The 19,722-nt window shown below is 45.3% G+C and overlaps 1 protein-coding gene across 1 annotated transcript in view; it reads left to right on the forward strand.

Annotated features, from left to right (window-relative positions):
* The window catches only part of LOC104271828 (TSC22 domain family protein 2-like), a gene marked incomplete at both ends in the record, with an annotated part of 20,582 nt that extends 877 nt beyond the window's left edge, over positions 1-19,705 (forward strand). The window contains 5 exon segments of the mRNA XM_009866626.1: positions 4-512; positions 549-593; positions 11,206-11,277; positions 18,793-18,844; positions 19,517-19,705. Of these exon segments, the coding sequence (XP_009864928.1) occupies positions 4-512; positions 549-593; positions 11,206-11,277; positions 18,793-18,844; positions 19,517-19,705 (867 nt within the window).
* Between the last annotated feature and the right edge of the window lie 17 nt (positions 19,706-19,722).

Genomic DNA, 19,722 nt, shown 5'->3' on the forward strand with positions numbered 1-19,722 from the left:
CAGCCAGGAGGTGTGGTGCAGCCAGGCATGGGACACGCAGGGGTTGTGCAACAGAAATCTGTGACTCAGCATCAAATGGGTGGAAGCGGCCAAGTGTCCGGAATGCCTGGTGCTCCCCACGCCGTGGTCGCTGGAGTTCAGAACGTGCCTGCGGTTGTGCCCGGTGCGAGCGTGCCTAGTGCTTCTACCACCGCCTCTGTGACCATGCCAAACGTCCCTGTGACGCTAGTCCAGTCCCAGCTGGCCAGCCACACGTCTGTCAGCAGAAGTGCTGGCGTCGTCCAGCCGCAGCACGTCGGGCACTCGTTGATGCAAGGGGCGCCCAGCGTGCCCGCGAGTCTGCCACAGGCGAACCTCGGACAGTTTCAGACTCAAGCTCAATCCTTAGTAGGCCAGATTGATGATACGAGAAGAAAATCAGAACCCCTACCTCAGCCGCCGCTTTCTCTTATAGCTGAAAATAAACCTCTCGTGAAGCCTCCCATTCCAGACACTCTAGCAAATCCTCTTCAGTTACCTGCAAGTACTCCTATGAACAGTCTTGCCAGCTCTGTGTTTGGCATATCTATTCCTGTTGATGGGGATGAAGACAGGTATGATTTTTTTTTATAATACCATAAAAATACCTTTTCTTAAGGGGGGAGAAAAGTCAGCTTTCAGGTTATTGTGAGGTGTTTTTTGTAAGTTCATGTTTGTAGAAAGTCATGCTAAAATTTACCTGGGCTACTTTTTTTTTTTTAAGGAGTACAAAAACATAGCAGAGTATTTAGGCAAGTAGTGAACTGTATGTGTTCTTTTTGGGCCCTGTGATTACTTTTCTCACAGAACAGGGCAGAAAGCAGCCTGAAAGCTTCTTATTGCCAAATAATATGGCCTCTTCCAAATCAAAGATTGAAAACTTTCTTCAGCACCTGATGGCTCGGCGCGTGAGGAATTCTGTTCTGTCCTTTCCTCTGAAAGCATCGTAAAACACCCGAATGACAGCCAGGTTGAACTGGGTTTATCAGCACCGCTACAGCGCAGTGTTGTTAAAAAGGGAAGTGTAGTGCTGTCTCGGGGCCATCAGGTGAGGTATCTTGGAAAACTTCAAGGCTTATAGTGCAGGTTCTTGATTTTAATCCTGCAGCTGAATTTGCTCTGTAGTATCAGCAGGGTAAGTGCTCGCACCTGGATGTCAATCTGTGTGCCCTTACGCAGTGAAAGCCCGACAGGCAGTGGTCCTCTGCGTGGGCAAAAGGGCACCCTGCTAGCCTGGGCAGAGGCGTAGGCACAATGGAAAGTACAACTGCACAATGAGTTTTTCCTCATAGGAAAGTGGTTTAGGACTGTTGGTGTTAGCAGCGGTGTGTAGCGCGAGGGGAGTCATCCCGGGGCCTCGGAGGGAAGTGTGTGTGACTTTCTGTTCCCGTAGACTTGTCAACGCTCCGGAGGGTGGTGTGATGACTAAAACTGTTCTTCCGTGCCCTCTCTGAGAGAGGACTGGGAGAGAGCAGTGTTTAAACACTGAGTTCATGTCATTCATGTTCCGTGTTGGGCTTACTGCAGTTTGGAGGAATGAGATGCATATAGCTTACACGTAGTTGTATTTTTAAAAGTAGGAGTAACACCACTGTGAGAAGGCCTGATGCGCTGAGTTATCCTGTGAGCCTTCCCCCGCCTCCGAAGGGTCCCAGACCTTAGGAGAAGGCGATGTCTCTCGGAGCACCTCCTGGCAGAGCAGCTGCCTCTGTGGGGTTAGGGTGTAGTGACCGGAGAAGGTGCCTCTGGAGGAACTTGTATCTGGAGAGTTAAATCCGCAGTAGCGCAGGCCTCGTGCTCACTGGAGCTTTGCCTAACGCTGCCTTTGAGAGGGTAACTCTGCTCATGCCTCGATGCAAGCAAAAGCCGTATTTTGGAGTTGTGCTAGTGCTGGTCAAAGCAGGGAAGGACTTGAAAGAAAAACTTGAAGAGTTAAAATTTTTTAGCAGTTGTGCCTACCTTAAGAGGATTGCTGACCCAGCTGACAAACTCTTCTTTGTGCAAATAAGGTTAGGTTTCCAGCTGGTAGGTTTTTTCATAGCCCAGTATGTTATCAGATGATGGTTTGGCTTGTGTTTAATCATTCCGATGATTACGGAGTCAGAAGGAAAGGGGTGTGTTTTGCATTCGTTTCGCGTAGCTTCTAATACTTAATATTTATGTAAGCTGCAGTAACATGTGTGATGGTCTGTGCCAAATTAATTGCTTTATACAAGGAAGAACTTGCAGACCTGTAGGTTGGTGTGTTGCACACCAGGGAGACCGTTCTTGGTGCTCTTACCCTGAGCAGCGCTTTTTCAAGGTGTATTTGTAGTTTTGTCTTTGAACAAATTCTGCCGCCTTGCAGAATTGCTTCACGTGGCGTTTGTTTCTAAAGAAACTTTTCCAGAAATTTGGCTCTTAGAACTACGCCTGAGAAATAGGAATGGCCCGTAAACGTGGAGTGCTCCTTTTGACGTTGTGTTATGATGTTCAATAGAGAAACTAACTTGTGTTTATCTGAAGAGAAGCGCGTACTTCTTGGTGGTCTGCTTCTGTGCTGGGTGATAAAACCTTTTTTGCTGAAGTGGTGCGCTGAGCGGGGAGCTTTATGGTGTGTGAGAGCCTCTCCTCGCTTGGAATAGCTTTCTTTGGTAGTGGTATTGGTGAGTAATAAAAGCTTACTTTAAACAGGCCTAGGCTTCGTACAAAGTAGGAAATACATACAGAGCTAGTAAATCTGAATATATTCTTTGCTCCCCCCTAAACTGACTTCTGGTTTCAGACAGAGAAAGGAGAAAATAAAAACTGAGTAGCTCATTCAGGCTGTTTTACCTCTGTTTTTATTTGCCTCAGTCACCCATAAGGCTTTATAATAAAACTCCCCTGCTTGTCTGCTGTTCTATTCTTGCCCCAGCTTTTTTCTTCTTTCCAGGCATGTAAATTGTGCCTTTACTCCCACGGGCTTACGCCCAGCTGCTTTATCGACTGAAATCAGTAGCGAAATAGTTAATAAAGACCTTCAAGTGTCAGTAATAGGCTGAGGGTTGACACTGATAAAACTAATGGGGCGCAAAGGGAGTTCACAGATCATGAGTCACTGTTCTGGGCCGCCTGCAGGCTCAGGAAGTTGATGCTTGGTTTTGTTCAGAGAGTTAACTTTGTGATCATGAAAGCTAGAAATTTGTGGACAGCTTGTTTTTCTCTATTTATCTCAGTATTAATGTGTAATGTACCCAGGAAGGGGAAGGAGGGGTCATTGTGTAGGCAGGTACCTACATTTCTTCTGACAGCTTCAATTATATTTAAATATTTATACATACTTCAAGCTTGATAGACTTGTGTAGATTGTTCTCCTCTAGTCATCTTCTAACATAGTGATTCATCAAGGAGTACTGTATAGCTCTAGATAGCCTGGATTTATCTAGTAAAGTCATGCACCATTCTGAATGTGAAGAGGAACTTTTAAAGGTAAAATAGTTTATGACAGTAGTTCATTGAAAAAAGAACGTGAGAAATAGAGTAAGCATGAGACCGAGGCCTGATACAGAAAGCTGGTCCGTTCCCATCTTTCTGAAAATAAGGTTTTTTTATGTTATTCCTATCTTGTGGTCTGCTGTTTCAAATCAAAACGCATGTAAGAGAGAGGTGGAGGTGTAAGGTTACATGGCCTGATACACGGAAATATTTAGCTGTGTGTCTACAGGTGTGGAACTGACTTTTTTGCAAGACCTTGCCTGAAAGTCTTTAATTTCCAGTTCTGATGGTCTAGTATGCTCTTACAGTAGTCCAGAAAAAACTGCAGTTTCTTAGTTGATGGGATGAATAATGAAGACTCAGTTATTCAAGAAATTGTGTCTGGGGGGAAAGAGGGAGCGCCTAGGTGGTCCAAAAGAAATAAAAGAAAAAAAGCCTCAGATAGGTCTCATCTTCCTTTTAAAAAGCAAAACTGTGGTGTTTTCTTTCAGCTGATGTGTTTCAATTGCTAAGTTCTTACAAACGTGTTCTGTGGAGTTATGAAAGTTCTACAGCATAACACAGTTCTATTTTCCTCTCTAAAGGTGGCTACGAGTAGTTTTCCCCTCTAAATGTGGCCACAGGCTGGAGCAGCGTTCCAAGAATGGGGGAGATAGCACTCTTATTGTGACAGCTGCGAGTATTGCAATCCACTTTGCGTTTGGAGTCTGACAAATACTATAAAAGCACTAGAAAAAGAAGAAGTGTATCTCAGAATTGCCCAGCCTTTTTGTTGGCCGGCTTTTTGCAGCAGTGCTGGTGGTTGTGGCCGGAGGGCAGCTGGAGTGCCCAGGAGCGTTTGGGGATCTGCATGTGTCAGTTTGTCTGCTCGCGTTTGTGCCAACGTATGCACAGATTTGTAGTTAACACGTGTAATATTCTAGGTGGCTAAATAACTTTATTTTGGCTCTTAGGGGAGAAGAAATATGTTGCCTCTGTTAAAAGAATGTTACTGAGAAAGCTTGTTCAAACCTCCTACAGGTTTGGCAGACTTTTGGGGCAAAATATTACTCGGCATGTTGGAAAAGGAGCAGAGTATAGATCATTTTCCAGAGATAGCTGACCAGCTTCAACCGTGCAGGCTGTATTCCAGGAACGCTGATGAATGGCTGCAATTGTGAACTGTCAGCTCCAGCAGCTAAACTGTTGAAAACCTGATTGTGCAGACGTCTTCCCTGCGTGCGTCTCTGGGCTCAGCTAAATCCCGTATTTGTGTAGCGGTACCAACTGTTGATCAAACGGAGCTCTTGGGACTGCGTTCATCACGTAAGGGCGAAACGGGGCACGGGCATTAATACACCTTGGGTAAGGGTTTCCTCACGTATTGCCCTAGATGCAAATTGGACTTGAATGCTTTCGGCTCTTCCTGAGGGACTGTGTTTGGGAGAGTTTGTGGAAGCAAAGGGGGATGTAACAGGGGACAGACACGCTCCGGAGTCATGAGTGCCCTCGCTTCGATGGCCGGAGCTACGGTGTTTGGAAAGCCGTCGAGGTAGGACTTCAGACCTGGTGCTGCCAAAGGGTGGTTGGTGCGGACACAACTCCAGGTAGCCGTGTTTGCTTTTCTCTGTGCTTTCTAGAACAGAAATTAATTAAGGTAACTGCAGCACCACACCAGTTTCTAGACCATGGAAAACCTATCCTGCCATGCATTCAGTTTTTGAGTGTTACAAGACACCTGAAGAGAAAATGTGGTTGTTCGTTTGGCAGTGCTGATCCCCAGTTTAAACCTTTGTTAAGGAGGAGTCAGTACATTCTTAGAATTAATGAGCTATATGTGTTTCAAATGAGATAGAGGACAGGGAGGAAATTTTAAAAAAAAATAAAATTACAAAGTGAAATTCACAAAGGAAGAAATTCACAAGGTGGAACAGTTGAGTTTGTTTTAAAGCCTGTAGCGTAGCAGCTCTGACATAAACGCTTCTCTGTACCTCCTATTGCAAAGTGTTGTGCTCAGCTCGGTGGGTTAGGGTTTTTTCTGCTCCCCTGTGGAAGAGTGCAGGGGTTCCCTAGTCAGCTTGTTTCTGAATGCTGTCTTTTATGGTAGGAATAACAGTGTATGTTTCATGGAAGCTTTTTCAAACTTCCTGTTGGAAGCTATTATTCAAGTTTTTGGGTTTTTCAGGCAGGATTACCAAACTGCTATCAGACTGCTGAAGAGCTCAAATTTCTTTCTGGCTGCATATTTTTACAGGGAGTGCTGCTGATCTTTTATGACTTCAGGTGACAGGGTAAAAAGGAGTTGTTCCTTGTTACTGTACTGGATGTTTGAATAGCAGCCTGTTGCTTGCTGAGGCTGTGTATTAGTTTTTCTGTTTTAAAGGTGGTGATCAGCAGCTTCTGTTGCTCACAGAAAATGCAAACCTTGTTTGTGCTTTCTGTACGTTGACAAAGACTCCGTAAGAAACTCTGTGACAGTCTTGCAGCTAAAATACAAGTGGTTTAGTTCTGGTAGATAAATCTAGATTGTTAGCCACAGGTGTCTGCTTTTATTCCTATATTTGACAAAGTGTAAAGATAGAAGTATTTATAGTAACTGCTAAAGCTTCTGTCTTCTGAGAGGGTTCTGCAGACATAAAAGGTCACTTGGAGTGCAGTGTAAGGTCGTGTCTTCATTCTTCTTCTTGAAAATTCCTCTATCTTTAAACTTCATGCTATATAAACATAAACGGGTACTGAGTGCTAGTAAATTGTCTGCATGATGGGATAAGCTATTTTTGCTCATTCGGGGCAGGTGAGTTACTCAACCACATGAAGGGCAGCCAAATGCTCATCTTAATTTTATTCTGCATGACAAAAAAATTACTCCAAGAGGCTTTTTTGTATATGTCTATTCTCCCTTTGGAGCTAGGAGTAATGCATTTGTATCGTGACAGCTTCCTTGAATACTGGCAATAGTGGAGAGAGCAGGTAAAAGCGTACCGTGGAGAGATGGCAGCTGTCCCTCCTGATGACAGCCGGCTGGTTGGTGTGCGACATTAAAGATCACAGACTGGAATCGGGAGCTCTGTCCGCAGCAGAAACCAGTCACAGAATCGCAGACCGGTCGAGGTTGGAAGGGTTCTCTGGGGGTCATCTGGTCCAAGCCCCCTGCTCCAGCAGGGTCACCACACCCCGGTGGCTTTTGAACACCTCTGAGGGTGGAGACTTCACCGCCCTGTGCCGGCGCTTGGCCTCACGGCGCTGAGGATGGGGCAAGGCTGCCCTCCTGGAGGCACTGAGCAGACCTGCCCAGCGCAGGGTACTGCTCCCTCTGCCACAGGGCCACGGGCCTGACCCTTCTGTTTTTGGGAGGGGGTGACTGTGGCATGTGCATGAGGTGGCAATGGGGGAGTGTAGAGCGGATAAGGAATGAGATACTGGTTTTAATGAGGTGCCTGAAGATTTTTTCTCCGTCTAGAGCGAGTTTGGCTTACTGGAGGGTGGGGTGATGAAAAACGAGAGTTAAAAAAAATTCTGCTTCTTTCTCTGTCATGTTATTTTGGCTATTTTTGTAGGGGCATAGATGACAACTCCCGGGAATGTCTCTTATATAGGACACTGTGTGGTGGGTGCAAGGACCAAAAATACCTTGACCAACCCTGCAAATGCCTTTTTAAAAATATTTCTTTAAGCCAAGCTCTCATACTGACAGTGCTCTAGGTAGAACTTCAGCCGAGGGCAGACTGGCATGAAACCAGAAGAGTTATGAAGAACTTGGAAATGGTGTGGAAAGGCAGATATATATACATTTAAGCTGTGTAAGAAACCATGCCATACATGGTCTAGGTACTAATACTTTCTTTCAAAAGCCAAGTATTTAATTTAAAAGGTATGCTGGTAGGTGCTTTCTTGACCAATGTCACATGAGTAAAGACAGATAGGATTTGTCTGAGTCTGCTTGAATCCATTTTTTCCACTTGTGTTTCTTGCCTAGATATTTTGTTTTCAGAAAAATAGGAACCACTTGTATTTATAGATAACTGAAATATCTGAAACTGCTGTGCTACACCGTAGTGTGTCTGTGGGAAATCTCATTTTTGAGCTGGTTTCTTTGAAGATGAATACTGAAGCCAGCTGTGCTGCCATGCAAGGCCACTTTCACCAGTAATGACAAGCAGCTTTCCCTTGCCTCAGTAGGTTTAAGGAAATCTTTGTGGCCAGAGCAGGCAGTAGGAGCCTAATCCTCTGGAATAACATCTTCATACGTATTAATAAATGCCTGTTTCTTTACCAGCTAAGTTGTGTAGAAGTCAATGTTTATTTTTAAGAGTTTTGACATCTCTTCCAAATTTTTGCGTGTATCGTGTGATACTAGCGAATGTGGATCTCCTCAATTCAGAAATACGGAATTTGTTTTTTACCACCCTCCCTCCTTTCATCCAGCATATTAGGGTCTGCTTTTTAAATGCATTCCAAGTTTGCTGTCTTGAAGGGGATGACTTGCACCAGAGTAACATGGCGTAGTGATGGTGACTGGCAAATTACAATAGATGCTGGAGGACTCCATCCATTGTGAGTTCAAGGTGTTTGTTTGAGAACATCTAAGTTATTTTCAAGAAGTATTTTTTTTCCCTAAGCCTGTCTCAATTCATCCAAATATGGATAATATTAATAGATCTTTTGTAGCCAGTAATCAAATCCATTGAGGGAGGAGAGGGAACAAAACTTGCTGCTACTTTTTCAGATGATAAGGAAATGCAGAAGTGAAGCTAGATCACCTTTTGTCTCAAATCGCTGTCACCTGAGGGCTCTCCCAGTAAAGGTACTGAATGGTGCTACAACCCTCTGACCTGACCGTTACCAACACTGATCTAACCTGCTCTGTCCGCTCTGCGTTCTCATTACCGGTTTTCTGTAAAGACGCTTTTATTCCTTTCCATGGCATTCGTAGGGACTGAAAAGTGTTACCAATGTCTCTGTCAGAGAGCTGAGTCCTCAATCCTCTTCTGAGAGCAAGGTGAAGGTAGTCTGGGCGGCCGCTCTGATCTTTGCTGTGGGAAGTCTAGTTCTTTCTGTTCTGATGCTTGAAATCCAGCCGTCAGGAGCTGGAGGTGCGGACGGTTGAAAAGGAGCTGCTGTTGTCAGGCTCTCCTGTTTTATTCCAGGTGATATCTTTATTTAGTTCTCTCAGCAAAGTTACCTGAAAGTGATTTTCCTGGTTTCTGAAGTGTTGGGAGGGAGCGTGTAGTTTGAAAGCGACTGAAACCGAGTGCTGCTGCTGCTGGCCCTGCCTTGCTCGCGGCTGTGTGGTACACCTGGATGTTCTTCAGCTCCTTCCTCTTCAATTCAGTTACAAAACTGCCCTTAAGCATGTCCTTGTGTGGTGATTTTTAGCACTTAAATTTCTGTATCTCTTGATTTTTCCGGTGGAGAACAGATCCTTGCAGTGTGCCTTCTCCCCGCTGTTACAGTATTCTCCTCTGGAAGTGGCCTGTGAACCCCTGTGAAGTCCGTGGTGGTGGTTCGGAGGTGCTGTCCCCGAGCTGCTGTGTGGGCTGGCAGTCGGGTTGGCCCTTCCTGTCGTCTGTAGCTAGAAGGCACCTCACACCGAGTGCAACAGCATCCAATTCTTGCTGGTTTTCCAGAGTCTGTGTTTCAGGTGTAACGGCTTTAAGAAACTACACAAACAGAATATGTAATTAAACACGAAACTTAAGAGCTTTAAGATTTTTCTCCCTTAATTCCGCATTGACTTCCTTACGCTTGGTCTTTGTCAGTTCTCCCCCGCAAAGCTTTGTACTCCATCTATCTACTCTGTTTTGTGGGTGAAGTCTTAAGAAATAAAGCTGATTCAAAGTTGCAGTTGCCTTGAATAGAAGGCAATATAAATAAAAAAAAAAAGTGGAACGTTTTTTGAAAGAAGAGGGATGGGGAAGGAATTCTGTTAATAGTGTAAATGTCACCTTGAAATACTGTAACCCTTGCAGGGAGTTTCCTGATAAGGTGTAATTAAGTGATTGCAAACTGCCTGGTTCAGGTCCCAAATAAATGCCAAGTATTTCTGTTTGGAGACCAGCTGTAATCAGGTTTCTTTGCAGGGCATGGCTAGTGACCTGGCTAAACACAGCCTGTTGTTGGTGATTAGTGAGACGTACAACTGAAAACTAATTGGGGTTTGAAATGCATCAGGGTAGTAACACATCCAGCCTTTTACAAGCGTTAGAAACTAGGGAGGAGTTTGTTGTCATCCTTTGGTGGGCATTGATTTGGGCAGTTGATGGCTCTTCCTTCTGATTGGTATTTTTGTGTTTGTTTTGAAGCCTTGTTTCCTTACTTATCACCATAGTAAAACCACATTTGTGTGTGCTGATAGTTCTCCTAAGTAAGCTCAGACTGTGTGCTGACAGTCAGGTCTCTTGATCATTAAGTAATAGTTCTGGTGTTGCATAAAGGCTGAATACTTTTATTTGCCAAGTTCATCTTTAGGCTATTTTTGAGTCACTTCTTTGTCTCAAAGTGTTTACTTCACTTTTGGCACTGCAGAAGTAATGTAGATCTACAAAATAACATACTAGCATCTCTTTTTTGATAAGTGTGGCTGAAGAGCACGGCTCTATCTGCCGGCATTTGGTCGGGGAGGGGACCCAAGGAATCTGCTTTTCTGGTCGAGGCTGTCCCTGCGCTCGGTTAGGGCAGTGTCCGAAGGACTTCTGGTGTTTCAGCAGGCTGAGTTATGCTACTTCTGTCAGCTGTTTTCTCAACTGTTTCTGCAAACTGATAGGAGTTTTTAGTAGTTCTCTAACTTTTCAGTGTTTGGTGTGGTTTAAAATAATGCCTCGACAGTCTGAAACTCAACTGTATTAGTTCAGACCTGCACATTAGGCATCATTCATGTTACTTCTGGGTTTGTTTTTCCTGTTTAGGTAGTGCCTCCCCCTGCAATTAACATCTTGTTAGAATATAGCTACAGAGTAGAAGGTGTTCTCGTAATTATCTGTAGTAATGCAAATGCAGTTTCAGCAGCAGGGGTTACAGATGAAAATCTCACAAGGAAGATGTTTTCATGCCTTTCCAGATACCCCATATGCTGCACAACCTTGTACTATTCTCAAGCAAATATCAATATAAAAATAGACCTTATGAAATACACACTGTGTGGTTATAAACTGCAACTTCTCATACCTAACAATAGCAACAGGGTTTTATATGCTGCGAGTAAATTTATCTTGGAAGACTTTCTATTTACAGTCTCTTTCCAAGGAGGAGACTTATGTGCTCCTGGCAGACAAGGGAGTTAGCAAGAAGAGCTTGGGCCTCGTCCTTCCCTTGGATGTGGCACACTTAGCTCTGACACCTGGGTCCTCCTGCAGAACTGGGGTGCTCTGAGCATGGAGCAGGGTGCCGAGGAGAAGGGAAATGCTGGCTGCTGACGACAGAGACGTTTGGTGACATAGGAAGAACGTGAAAGGCGTCATTTGACTTTCGGTGTGTGTGGCATTAGAGCGGCACACGGCTTACCTGCACAAGGTATCAGCGCGACACGAGATGTTGTGTTAATGGCCTTACAGGCGTCTTTGTACAGTAGCAACTTGGAATACTGTGAAAATCCATAGGGCTCGAGGATTACTTCTTTCTTTTTGAATGAGTACGTCTGTCACAGAAACCCGTAGAAACAGCTCATTTACTTTGTAATGCAGGTTGAATAAGAGAGTGAGTATTTTTGTTACGCGCCCATTTTCAATATGTCTGTTTGATTCTTGGATCTCATAGGAATCCGTCAGCTGCATTCTACCAAGCGTTCCATTTCAACAAGTTACGCGAGTCAAAGACCTTCTGGGATAGGTATGGAAATGCTTAAGTATGGAATGCGTACGTGCTGAGGTATGCATGGGCAGCTTCGCTCTATGCAAGTTTCTCTGCGTTTTCGTTTGCACAGAACCGCTGCTTGCAGTTAGAGCTTCTGCAGCCTGGAGGGCTGAGAGCAGTCATGGAAGTGAGGTATTCGTACTGAAATTTAAAACTAAGTCTAAAGTATGACATGACTTTTTGTTCTTCTTCCATTATGCATGTATCACACATAATGTGTAAGCTGAAAGAGTTTAATGCTAGTCCGCTACTAGCTGACCTTCACCAAAATACTTACAGCTTCCTTTTTGGGAAAAAAAAAAAAGTAAACTTTGTCACTGTGGCTATTGAGTTCTATACCAGCAAGCAAGTTGTGAAAATGTTGTATTTAAACACAATTTTGGCTAAGTAAAACTCTTTCGTTCTCAAAACCAGGAAAGGAAGCTTTCTGGCTTGCTTTCATTGTGCTTAAGTAAAGCTAGATGGGGAACAAATGTGAACCGTGACAAGACACGGGGATGAAATGAATCTATTAAATCAGCATTGAACTCGTGGTGAGAAGCTGCAGGGAAGTGCAGCAAAGCCCTGTCCCTCGCAGAGAGGACTTGTCGGAGGTGCATTGCTAATTCATCAGTAGCTGCAAACTTGTTTCTTTCCTGCACTTTAATGGTTTTGAAGGAGCTGTTTTTAATGTCAGCGTTAAGTTGAAGTCCTAGCGATTGTGTGACTTCATGCCTGTGGTGCGCTGCCTTGTCACAATACTTCTGCTTAACAAGGTCTGTAGCATATACATTTTGATAAGCTATTGAAGTATTGATAACTATTTCATCGTTGTACTGGCTACGTTTGGCTTGAGAGGCTTTTCAACTTGCAAAGCTTAACCGAATCCTTTAAAGTTTGCTTGGCAACCATTTGTATCCTGCACAACACTGACCGTTAAAAGTAATGCTAGTGCATCCTTGGTTTTGTTTGTTGTTTTTTTAATTGCTGAAGTGCTAGCATTAGGCTGTTTCAAAAGCACATCTTCATTTCCTAGCAGAAACTTGGGACAAATTTGCATTTTTGCCTTAAGCTCTGGATAATACAACTTTCCTGTAGTTATGGGATGGAGTTGGTCATTGTTTAACTGAAACAAACTTCAGAGTTTGGAATACAAATTTGGTATGTAGACAGAGAGGGTACTTTAAGGTCTAGCCTTCATCTGTTTCTCTATTTTCGTGTCTCAACTTTAAATAATTCTTGAGATGAGGAAGCTGATTCAAAAAAACTCAAACAGTCGTTCAGATGGAGGCTTCACAAATCTGAGGTTTATGTACCATGTGCGAAGTGAGTACTGGAAGTGTGGGATATAGAAAAACATTGAATTCATGTAAAAGAATGTAAAGAGCTTCTTTTAAAATAGTCTTGCATCTTTGCTGTTCAACACTTTGTGGTAAAAGCAAGTATTTGTAAAAACAGGCTCGCTCAGGAGGATTGATGGAAGTTTTAAACTTCTACTCTGTTCAGGTTCCCAAGACTTTGATGTGGTTTAGCGGGTTTTGCATTTATAGCCCAGTTATTAGATTTTCTTAAGATCATGTTTTTGTAGTTTTGCTGTAGTAGGTGACTGAAAGTGAAAAGCTTTCACCCGTAAACTTCCAGTGAAAACCTGATGGCGGGAGCTGGGAGGTGAGGCCAGGCCAGCCAGGGAGGTGGCATCCCCGCTGCCAGCCCGCAGCCGTGCCCAGCGGTAAAGCCCTTTGGGGCTTTTTTGTGATCTCTGCCTTGTGAAGGAGAAATCTCAGCTGTGAAAAACATAACTGCTTCTTCTTGCCTTCTGATTTGCTCAGAACCCCTTTGTATCCCCGTCGCACGGTGGGGGCTCACGCAGTGCTGCAGGACATGGGGACCTCCTGCCTGCTGGCAGGAGCGTCTTTAATTACGTTTTGCAGCTCCTTTGGAAGAATTTTGTGAACCTCAGTGGCTTGAGTTAGGAGACTTTATTGTAAACATAATAGAAAATCTTCCCTTGTAATTTCAGGTTTTGATTGGGTTTTTTTCTTCCTAATAATACAAATTATTTTCCTATGAGCAGCCTTCTCTTGGAACCATTTGAAGTCAGCAAAGTTGGCCACATTCTGCTGTGGTAGACAGTAAATATTGCTAAATTGCTCTGCTAAAATCAAATAGAGACCATGGCAGGGAAGAGTGCTGGTAGCACTCAAACCATTAAATGTTAGTGGAATGCTGGTTGTTACTGAGACCTTTGCAGGAACGGGGTGGGTGCTCTCCCTGCGTGGCGTTCACGCCGCTGTCCCTAAGGGCACAAGTCTCGTGGGTCTGTCTTCTCAGCCAGCACAGTTACTGCGGGTGGTGAGAAGGGGAATTGTGGCTCGCTGGATCCCCGTGAGCCTGGGGGACTGCTCCTCTGTGTGCCAACGGTGCCGCAGGAGCTGTAGATGAGTTTGCCTGAAACGCAGCCGTCGTCAGGAAACCGGAATTGCGAGCGGTAGGGTTTGTGTTTCTGTTGCACTAAACCTTCACAATGTAAATGAACTCATGAAACGTGGATTTTCTCCCCACATTAGCACCCAGACAAATGTGTCCTAAGCGTTGCTGGTAAAAATCTTCCTTCCTCATGTAGATGTGGTGAATTAGACGGCATCTCTTCATGGGCTGGCTTTTGCTGAACTTCCCTTTCCCTGTTTGGTGGCTTTCTATCGAGATGGTCTTCCTGCAGACGGGAGAAAGTCAAGAGTCGCACATCTCACGTTTTGACTGTAGCCTTCCCTGAAGGTTCTTCTGGGAGTGAAACCTTTTCTGATTTCAAATTACAAGTCTGAAGCTCTGTGTGAAAAGTCAAGAGAGCTGTAGGACGGGGGTGACATGTCACGTCACGCGCTGATCTGGTCAGTGTTGTGCTTAACGTGTTTCTTCTTGATGCTTCATTCTCAGGGAGGTGATGCACGGTGTGACTGGCCTCATGCATGTGGAAGAGTGTTTGGTTCACTAGTGTAACTCAATCCTAGCAAAACCAGCAGAACTTCAGCATCAAAAAACCAAACAAACCCCAAACCTAAACCAGTTCAGCTCAACATGTTTGTTTGCCCTGGAAGCAGTCTGTCCTCTGCAGAGCTCGTGCCTTCTTCTAACTTACAAAGTTGTCACAACATCAGTTATGATGTTGTATTGAATAATTGATCTCGAGAGCTTCATGTAAGACTGAAGACTCTGCTGTCGAAGGCAGGACGTCTGTGTTTGACCGAGGAGCTGACTGGTGTGGAGCTGGAGCACTCTGGCAGGGACGGCCGGGTACTCGCTGGGGATCCCCAGGCTGCAAATTCACTGCCTCAAACTTTCTCACGTTCTCGTGTGGCTTTGACAAAGAATGATGATGAAAATCTGAAATACTTGCATAGATACTTTCAAGACTGGATAGTCGGTTGTTTTGGGAAGCTGTCATCATGTCTCGTAGGTGGACTGAGGTTAAATAAATGTGTCTTACCTGTTCCAGGAGTAGGTGGGGTTTCTCTGAACGGGCTAAACAGCTCAGCTGGTGGTAAGATATGAAGAGTGGCTGGTTAAGTGACTGAAGTAGCTCATAAATGAGTAAACCAGTGAGGGGAAAGGATGAATTAACACACTTGTTTCGTTTGTAGCTCTCCTGCAGGCAAAACAAACATGGGAGCACTTCAAGGTACCTTAATGTTCCTTCTGGAAACATGCTTGACAATTTGGTTTAAAGCAGTAACGAAGAACGAACTAGGGGAGAGCTTTTGATTCAGACTGTGGTGTGCTACATCTTTTCCACCTAAAGCAAAGCAGATGCTGTGCTTTAAAGGAAGCGTTGTCATATAGAGGCTGTTGGACAGGACTCTGCTGGCACTGGTGTGCCCTGCTGCGCTCGGGTCTGGATTAGCAGGAGTAGCGATGGTCAGTGATGGGGTTTACGGATCTAAAAGCGTGAGGTGAGTCACACGGGTACACCTGATGCTAAAATTTAGAAATACCAAGAGCAAGAAAACTCATGCATTCTGGCAGTCTGGGGAGTGACTTGCTGCCAAGAAGTTCCTGGGGTAAGTAGTGTGCAGGTAGTGAGTAATACAGCTGAGCCCAGAGTATGGTTTTTGTTAGTGACTAAAAACTCTGAAGCTTCAAAACTGACTTAAGTCATGCAGTCGGTAGGACTTGCAGTCTCACCTAAATGTGAAATGCTGTTACCTAGTCTAGTGCTTCACAGTGCTAAAGCAGGACTCTTTATAACTCACATTGCTAATTCATGGATGTTGGCATGAAATACACACGTTACTGTGGAATCTCTAAAAATGAACCATTGTGTTCTTTTTTTTTAAGCGTACAGAGTGAATTAAGCTGCTTTTATTTTGAAGCTTGATTCCTTGCCTTTCTACCTTTGAGATTTCAAAGTGACTTGTGGGGAAAAAAAATGCATTTAAGCCAGTAGGATTTTTTTAAAACAGCCAAAATGAGGATTTCCAGATTATATAGGGTTTTATCCGTCTGGTGTGTAAGGCAGAAAAATGCTGGGTTTTACCATCCATGTCTGGAAAGGGTGATGTGTACTTGGTCATCTTTGTCACTTTTTCTGGCTCTAGGTCTTGCCTGGTGCTTGATAGGCTTCAGAGGTATCTTGGTGTACCAGTATGAGCTTTTGGGTGAGAGCCCTCGCTTGCGTCGCCCTAACTTGGCGATGCGAGTCGGACCGAGCCGTTCTCCTGAGCCGCCTGGTGTCTGTGTGCCAGCTGGGTGGCTGCGAAAGCCCAGACTGAGGGAAGGGTGGGAAGTTTGCAATTACAAAAAAAAGTGTTGCATACATCCCTTCAACTGTCCTGTGTTACTAGATGAGGAGTTTTGTTTGTGTGTTATGACTGACAATAGTTGTCAGGCTTGTGTAGTTCCTGGAGCAATCAACCTTGTGTCACTGCACAGCACTGCAGTTGGTCTTTCCACTTCTAACGCAAGAATTTGAGGCGCTGGATGTACAGCCGATGGCACGCTCACAGAAAGTATGAAATTTCAGTTTGATGGATGCTTACGACATCCAAAAAGACTTAGTTAACATATTTGATTTGGTTTTTTTTCCCTGGCCTTTTCATAAGGATTGGATTGCATATATAAATTTCATTCTGCAGTCATGGGATAAAATATTTTTATGCAAACTGAGATTTGATATCGACAGCCAAGGATCTGAGGAAAAATAGAAAATCTTAAGACTTGGCAGCGTGTTTGGACTGTACCATGAGACTGGCTGGCACGGGAGCACCCCGCTTCAGGGTGTCTCACAGCAGCTTTTGTTGAGGGGAGCACTGTAAAAACAAATCAAGAACAGAATCATATGGGAGTTGTGGCAGCAGAAAATGTAAATCTCGTATGCTTTTAGAAAGTGAAATATTGTCGTGAGGCTAAAGCCACGTCTGACCCGAAGGTCACTTGCTCCACAGGGACCCCCTCCTAGGGTGCGTGCCAGGATTTGGGCAGGAGGCAGGGCTGGGCTCCCGGCACACAGCTTGGGCAGGAGCGCGGGCTGCTGGGGGTACGGGCCAGGGGAGCACCCAAACAGACAAAAGCACCCTGTGAACTGCTTGGGGCTTCCAGCACTGTCTGCGCTGGAAAAGTGCAAAATAGGAGTGAGACCGATAGATTTTTCTGGCTGAATTCACATCCCATGAATGGGGAGGGACAGCTCTTGTTCTCTGTACCCTCCAAAGGCAGGTGAGAATGTGGAGCCCGAGGTGCGGGGTGGGAGAGGTGCTGCCGCAGCACCGTGCAGGGCACAGGCGGCCCCTCTGCCGCCTCGGAGGCTTTGTCACCGAACCCATCGAGTGCCTGAACGATGAGCAGGGAAATGGACTGGAGTTTCTTTTCAAAAAGAATGAAAACATACTAAGCTGCAAAGTGCTTGAAACAAGAAGAGAAGTCTCGGTCCCAAGTGTGACTAGGAAAGCACCGACAGAAGGTGTGTAGTGGCACTGCAAGGGTGCAGCAGCAGGTCCCTCTGCAGTGTGCTGCTCCTTGGCCTGAGCTGTGGGTCCTGGTCATGGAAGGCCATGCCAGGGACATGGAGCAGGGTGGGGATTTTGATGGCTTTTTGTCAGGTTCAGATAGATCTGAAGCAAATTAATCCAAAATGGGAAGGAATACTTGACCTTATTGTGAATTACAAGTACTTCTTTTTCTGAGGAGGTTTATCATGAGCGTGGCTTCCTTTGAAGGCTTGGAAGACAGTAAGACACTGGAACAGTTTTGTTCCAGCACATTGGATTTAGATTATGAGCTTTGTTCAGTTTAGATGTAGGGGCTGTTACTCCGTCAGTCCTAAAAGCTGATTCCCTCTGCTTGGAAGCGCTTGGTGCTAGGTACTGACAATTCTTGAGGCTTGTTCAAATGGATCTCTCTAAATGGTGTCGTATTCATTCAATAGTTGAGCTTCCTTTCACGTGTGTAATTAATGCTGCTGAGCACATTGTCAATACTGGTTTTTAAATGCCTTAAGGAGTTTTTTCTTGGTTTCAGCGAGTGTTAGGTATTTTTCAGCGAGGCGCGTTTCCAAGCATGGCTGCAAACCTTGCTTGTTTCCTGTGCGTTGGCTTTTTTTGAACGTAGCTGCACGCTGCTGATAGCACCTTCCGCGGCTGCGGGAGCATTATCAGCGGTTATCACCAGCGGGGCTGGCAGAGAGTCCTGGAGCTGCCGCGTGGGGTCGGGCACAGAGCCCGACAGCCTGGAGAGACGGTGAGGGACCGAGCGTGTCCACGGCTGTGGGGCTGCGTTGCCGTAACCGGGGATGTAAAAATGTAGCTCAACCCCTGGGAACTGGACTTCTTGCAGCGGTGGCTGAGGTGTTGTGTTGGAGGGCTCTGTGCTGCGTGTGTTTGGAGCGGGGCTGACCCTCACGAAGAAGGACTGCGAGGCGCTTCCGGGGGTTTTCAGCAACCCAGGGAGGATTCACCGAGCTGTGTCGGTGCGGGTGTGGAGATCGGGGCTTTGGTCCTGTCCTGCTCGTCGGCCGGCTGCTCCCGCTCAGCTGCGGAGCTGTAGATACAGTGCTGATCCAGGAACTTTGTAACTGGAAAGCAGTCTTCAGGTAAAGCCAGAAAGCAAGTATTTTGACTTTTTTTTTTCTTTTATGCTTTATAAAAGCAATTTAGCAGAAGTAAGACTAGAGACTAGAGATAAGAGCACCACAAATATCCCGTGCATCCTTGCTTTCTCTCATGAAGAAAGCTGAAAAATGAGGCAAGGAGACAACACAGATAATCTGCTGTTCATTCTAAGGCTTTTTTCTGGTTATGGGCATCTTAAGCGTAGTCTGGAGAATGACAAATTGAAGGAGCCGTGTCTCGTAAGAGCTCTGGCTGTACCAGGCACTACAGTGGGTTGTGTGTTCAGTTCCTGGATCTGAAGCTTTAGCCCTCTGGTGAAGCTCGTTGTACGAGCGCCACAGCTGCCTGTGGGTGTGCACTCCTAATCAGACGGTCCAGTAGCGCTTACAAAGTTTTCTTCTTCTATTTACAGTGCATCTGGTGCAAGTGTTGTTGCCATTGACAACAAAATAGAACAGGCAATGGTAAGTAAAAAATACGTTGTTATTTCCGCTAGGATTAGTGGTTTGTCACTGAGCACGAGTTTCCAGCTGTGTTGTGTTTCTCCCTTTAGCTGGGGTGGGATGACCACAAGCCACGGCTGCCTTTACTGTTGGCCCAGAAGTGTTCCCAAATGACTTTTCCTAGAAATTTCTGTGAACAACCTGACTGACCTTAAGGCAGTGCTGTAATTAAGTAGCACGCAGTTCTTTGCTGGTTTTTCTTACCTGACCCTTACACTGTGTCATCCGTGACTTTTTTTGGCTTTGCTTACATCTGTGTGACTTGTGCCTCTGCTGATTTAGAGGCTCTCTTATTTTTCGGTTTTTGTATGCCTCGGCGCCGACTCCTGCCTCTGGGTCAGAGCTGCCGAGTACGTAATTCTAGTCCTTGCCTTCAGTGTAACGGAGGTGACTAGAAGTTAGTGCTGGGTGCTGGAATGAAAGCTGCTGGCGTGAGGGCTGCTTCACAGCGGGTTGGAGAGCTGAGTTACGTGCTCTGGAGGGCTAATTTAGTTCCATGTGTTAGTGACGGGTGCTTTAGTTTTCAAGGCTTCCCGCTTCCTTCAGTGAAAGCAGTAAAATAGTAACTCCTGGGGTCGGAGTGGAGCGAAGCTGTCCTTTGCCCCGGTGTAACTGTTCCGTTGTTCTCCGCAGGATCTGGTGAAAAGCCATTTGATGTACGCAGTGAGAGAAGAAGTGGAAGTCCTGAAGGAACAAATAAAGGAATTAGTTGAAAGAAACTCTTTACTTGAACGAGAAAACGCACTGTTAAAATCTCTTTCAAACAGCGATCAGTTATCCCAACTTTCAGCCCAACAGGCCAACCCCAGTAGCACTTCACAAGCGCCGAGCGCCACAGC

This window comes from Apaloderma vittatum, unplaced genomic scaffold (assembly GCF_000703405.1).
Source record: "Apaloderma vittatum isolate BGI_N311 unplaced genomic scaffold, ASM70340v1 scaffold11533, whole genome shotgun sequence".
In the NCBI taxonomy this organism is placed as follows: Eukaryota; Metazoa; Chordata; class Aves; order Trogoniformes; family Trogonidae; genus Apaloderma; species Apaloderma vittatum.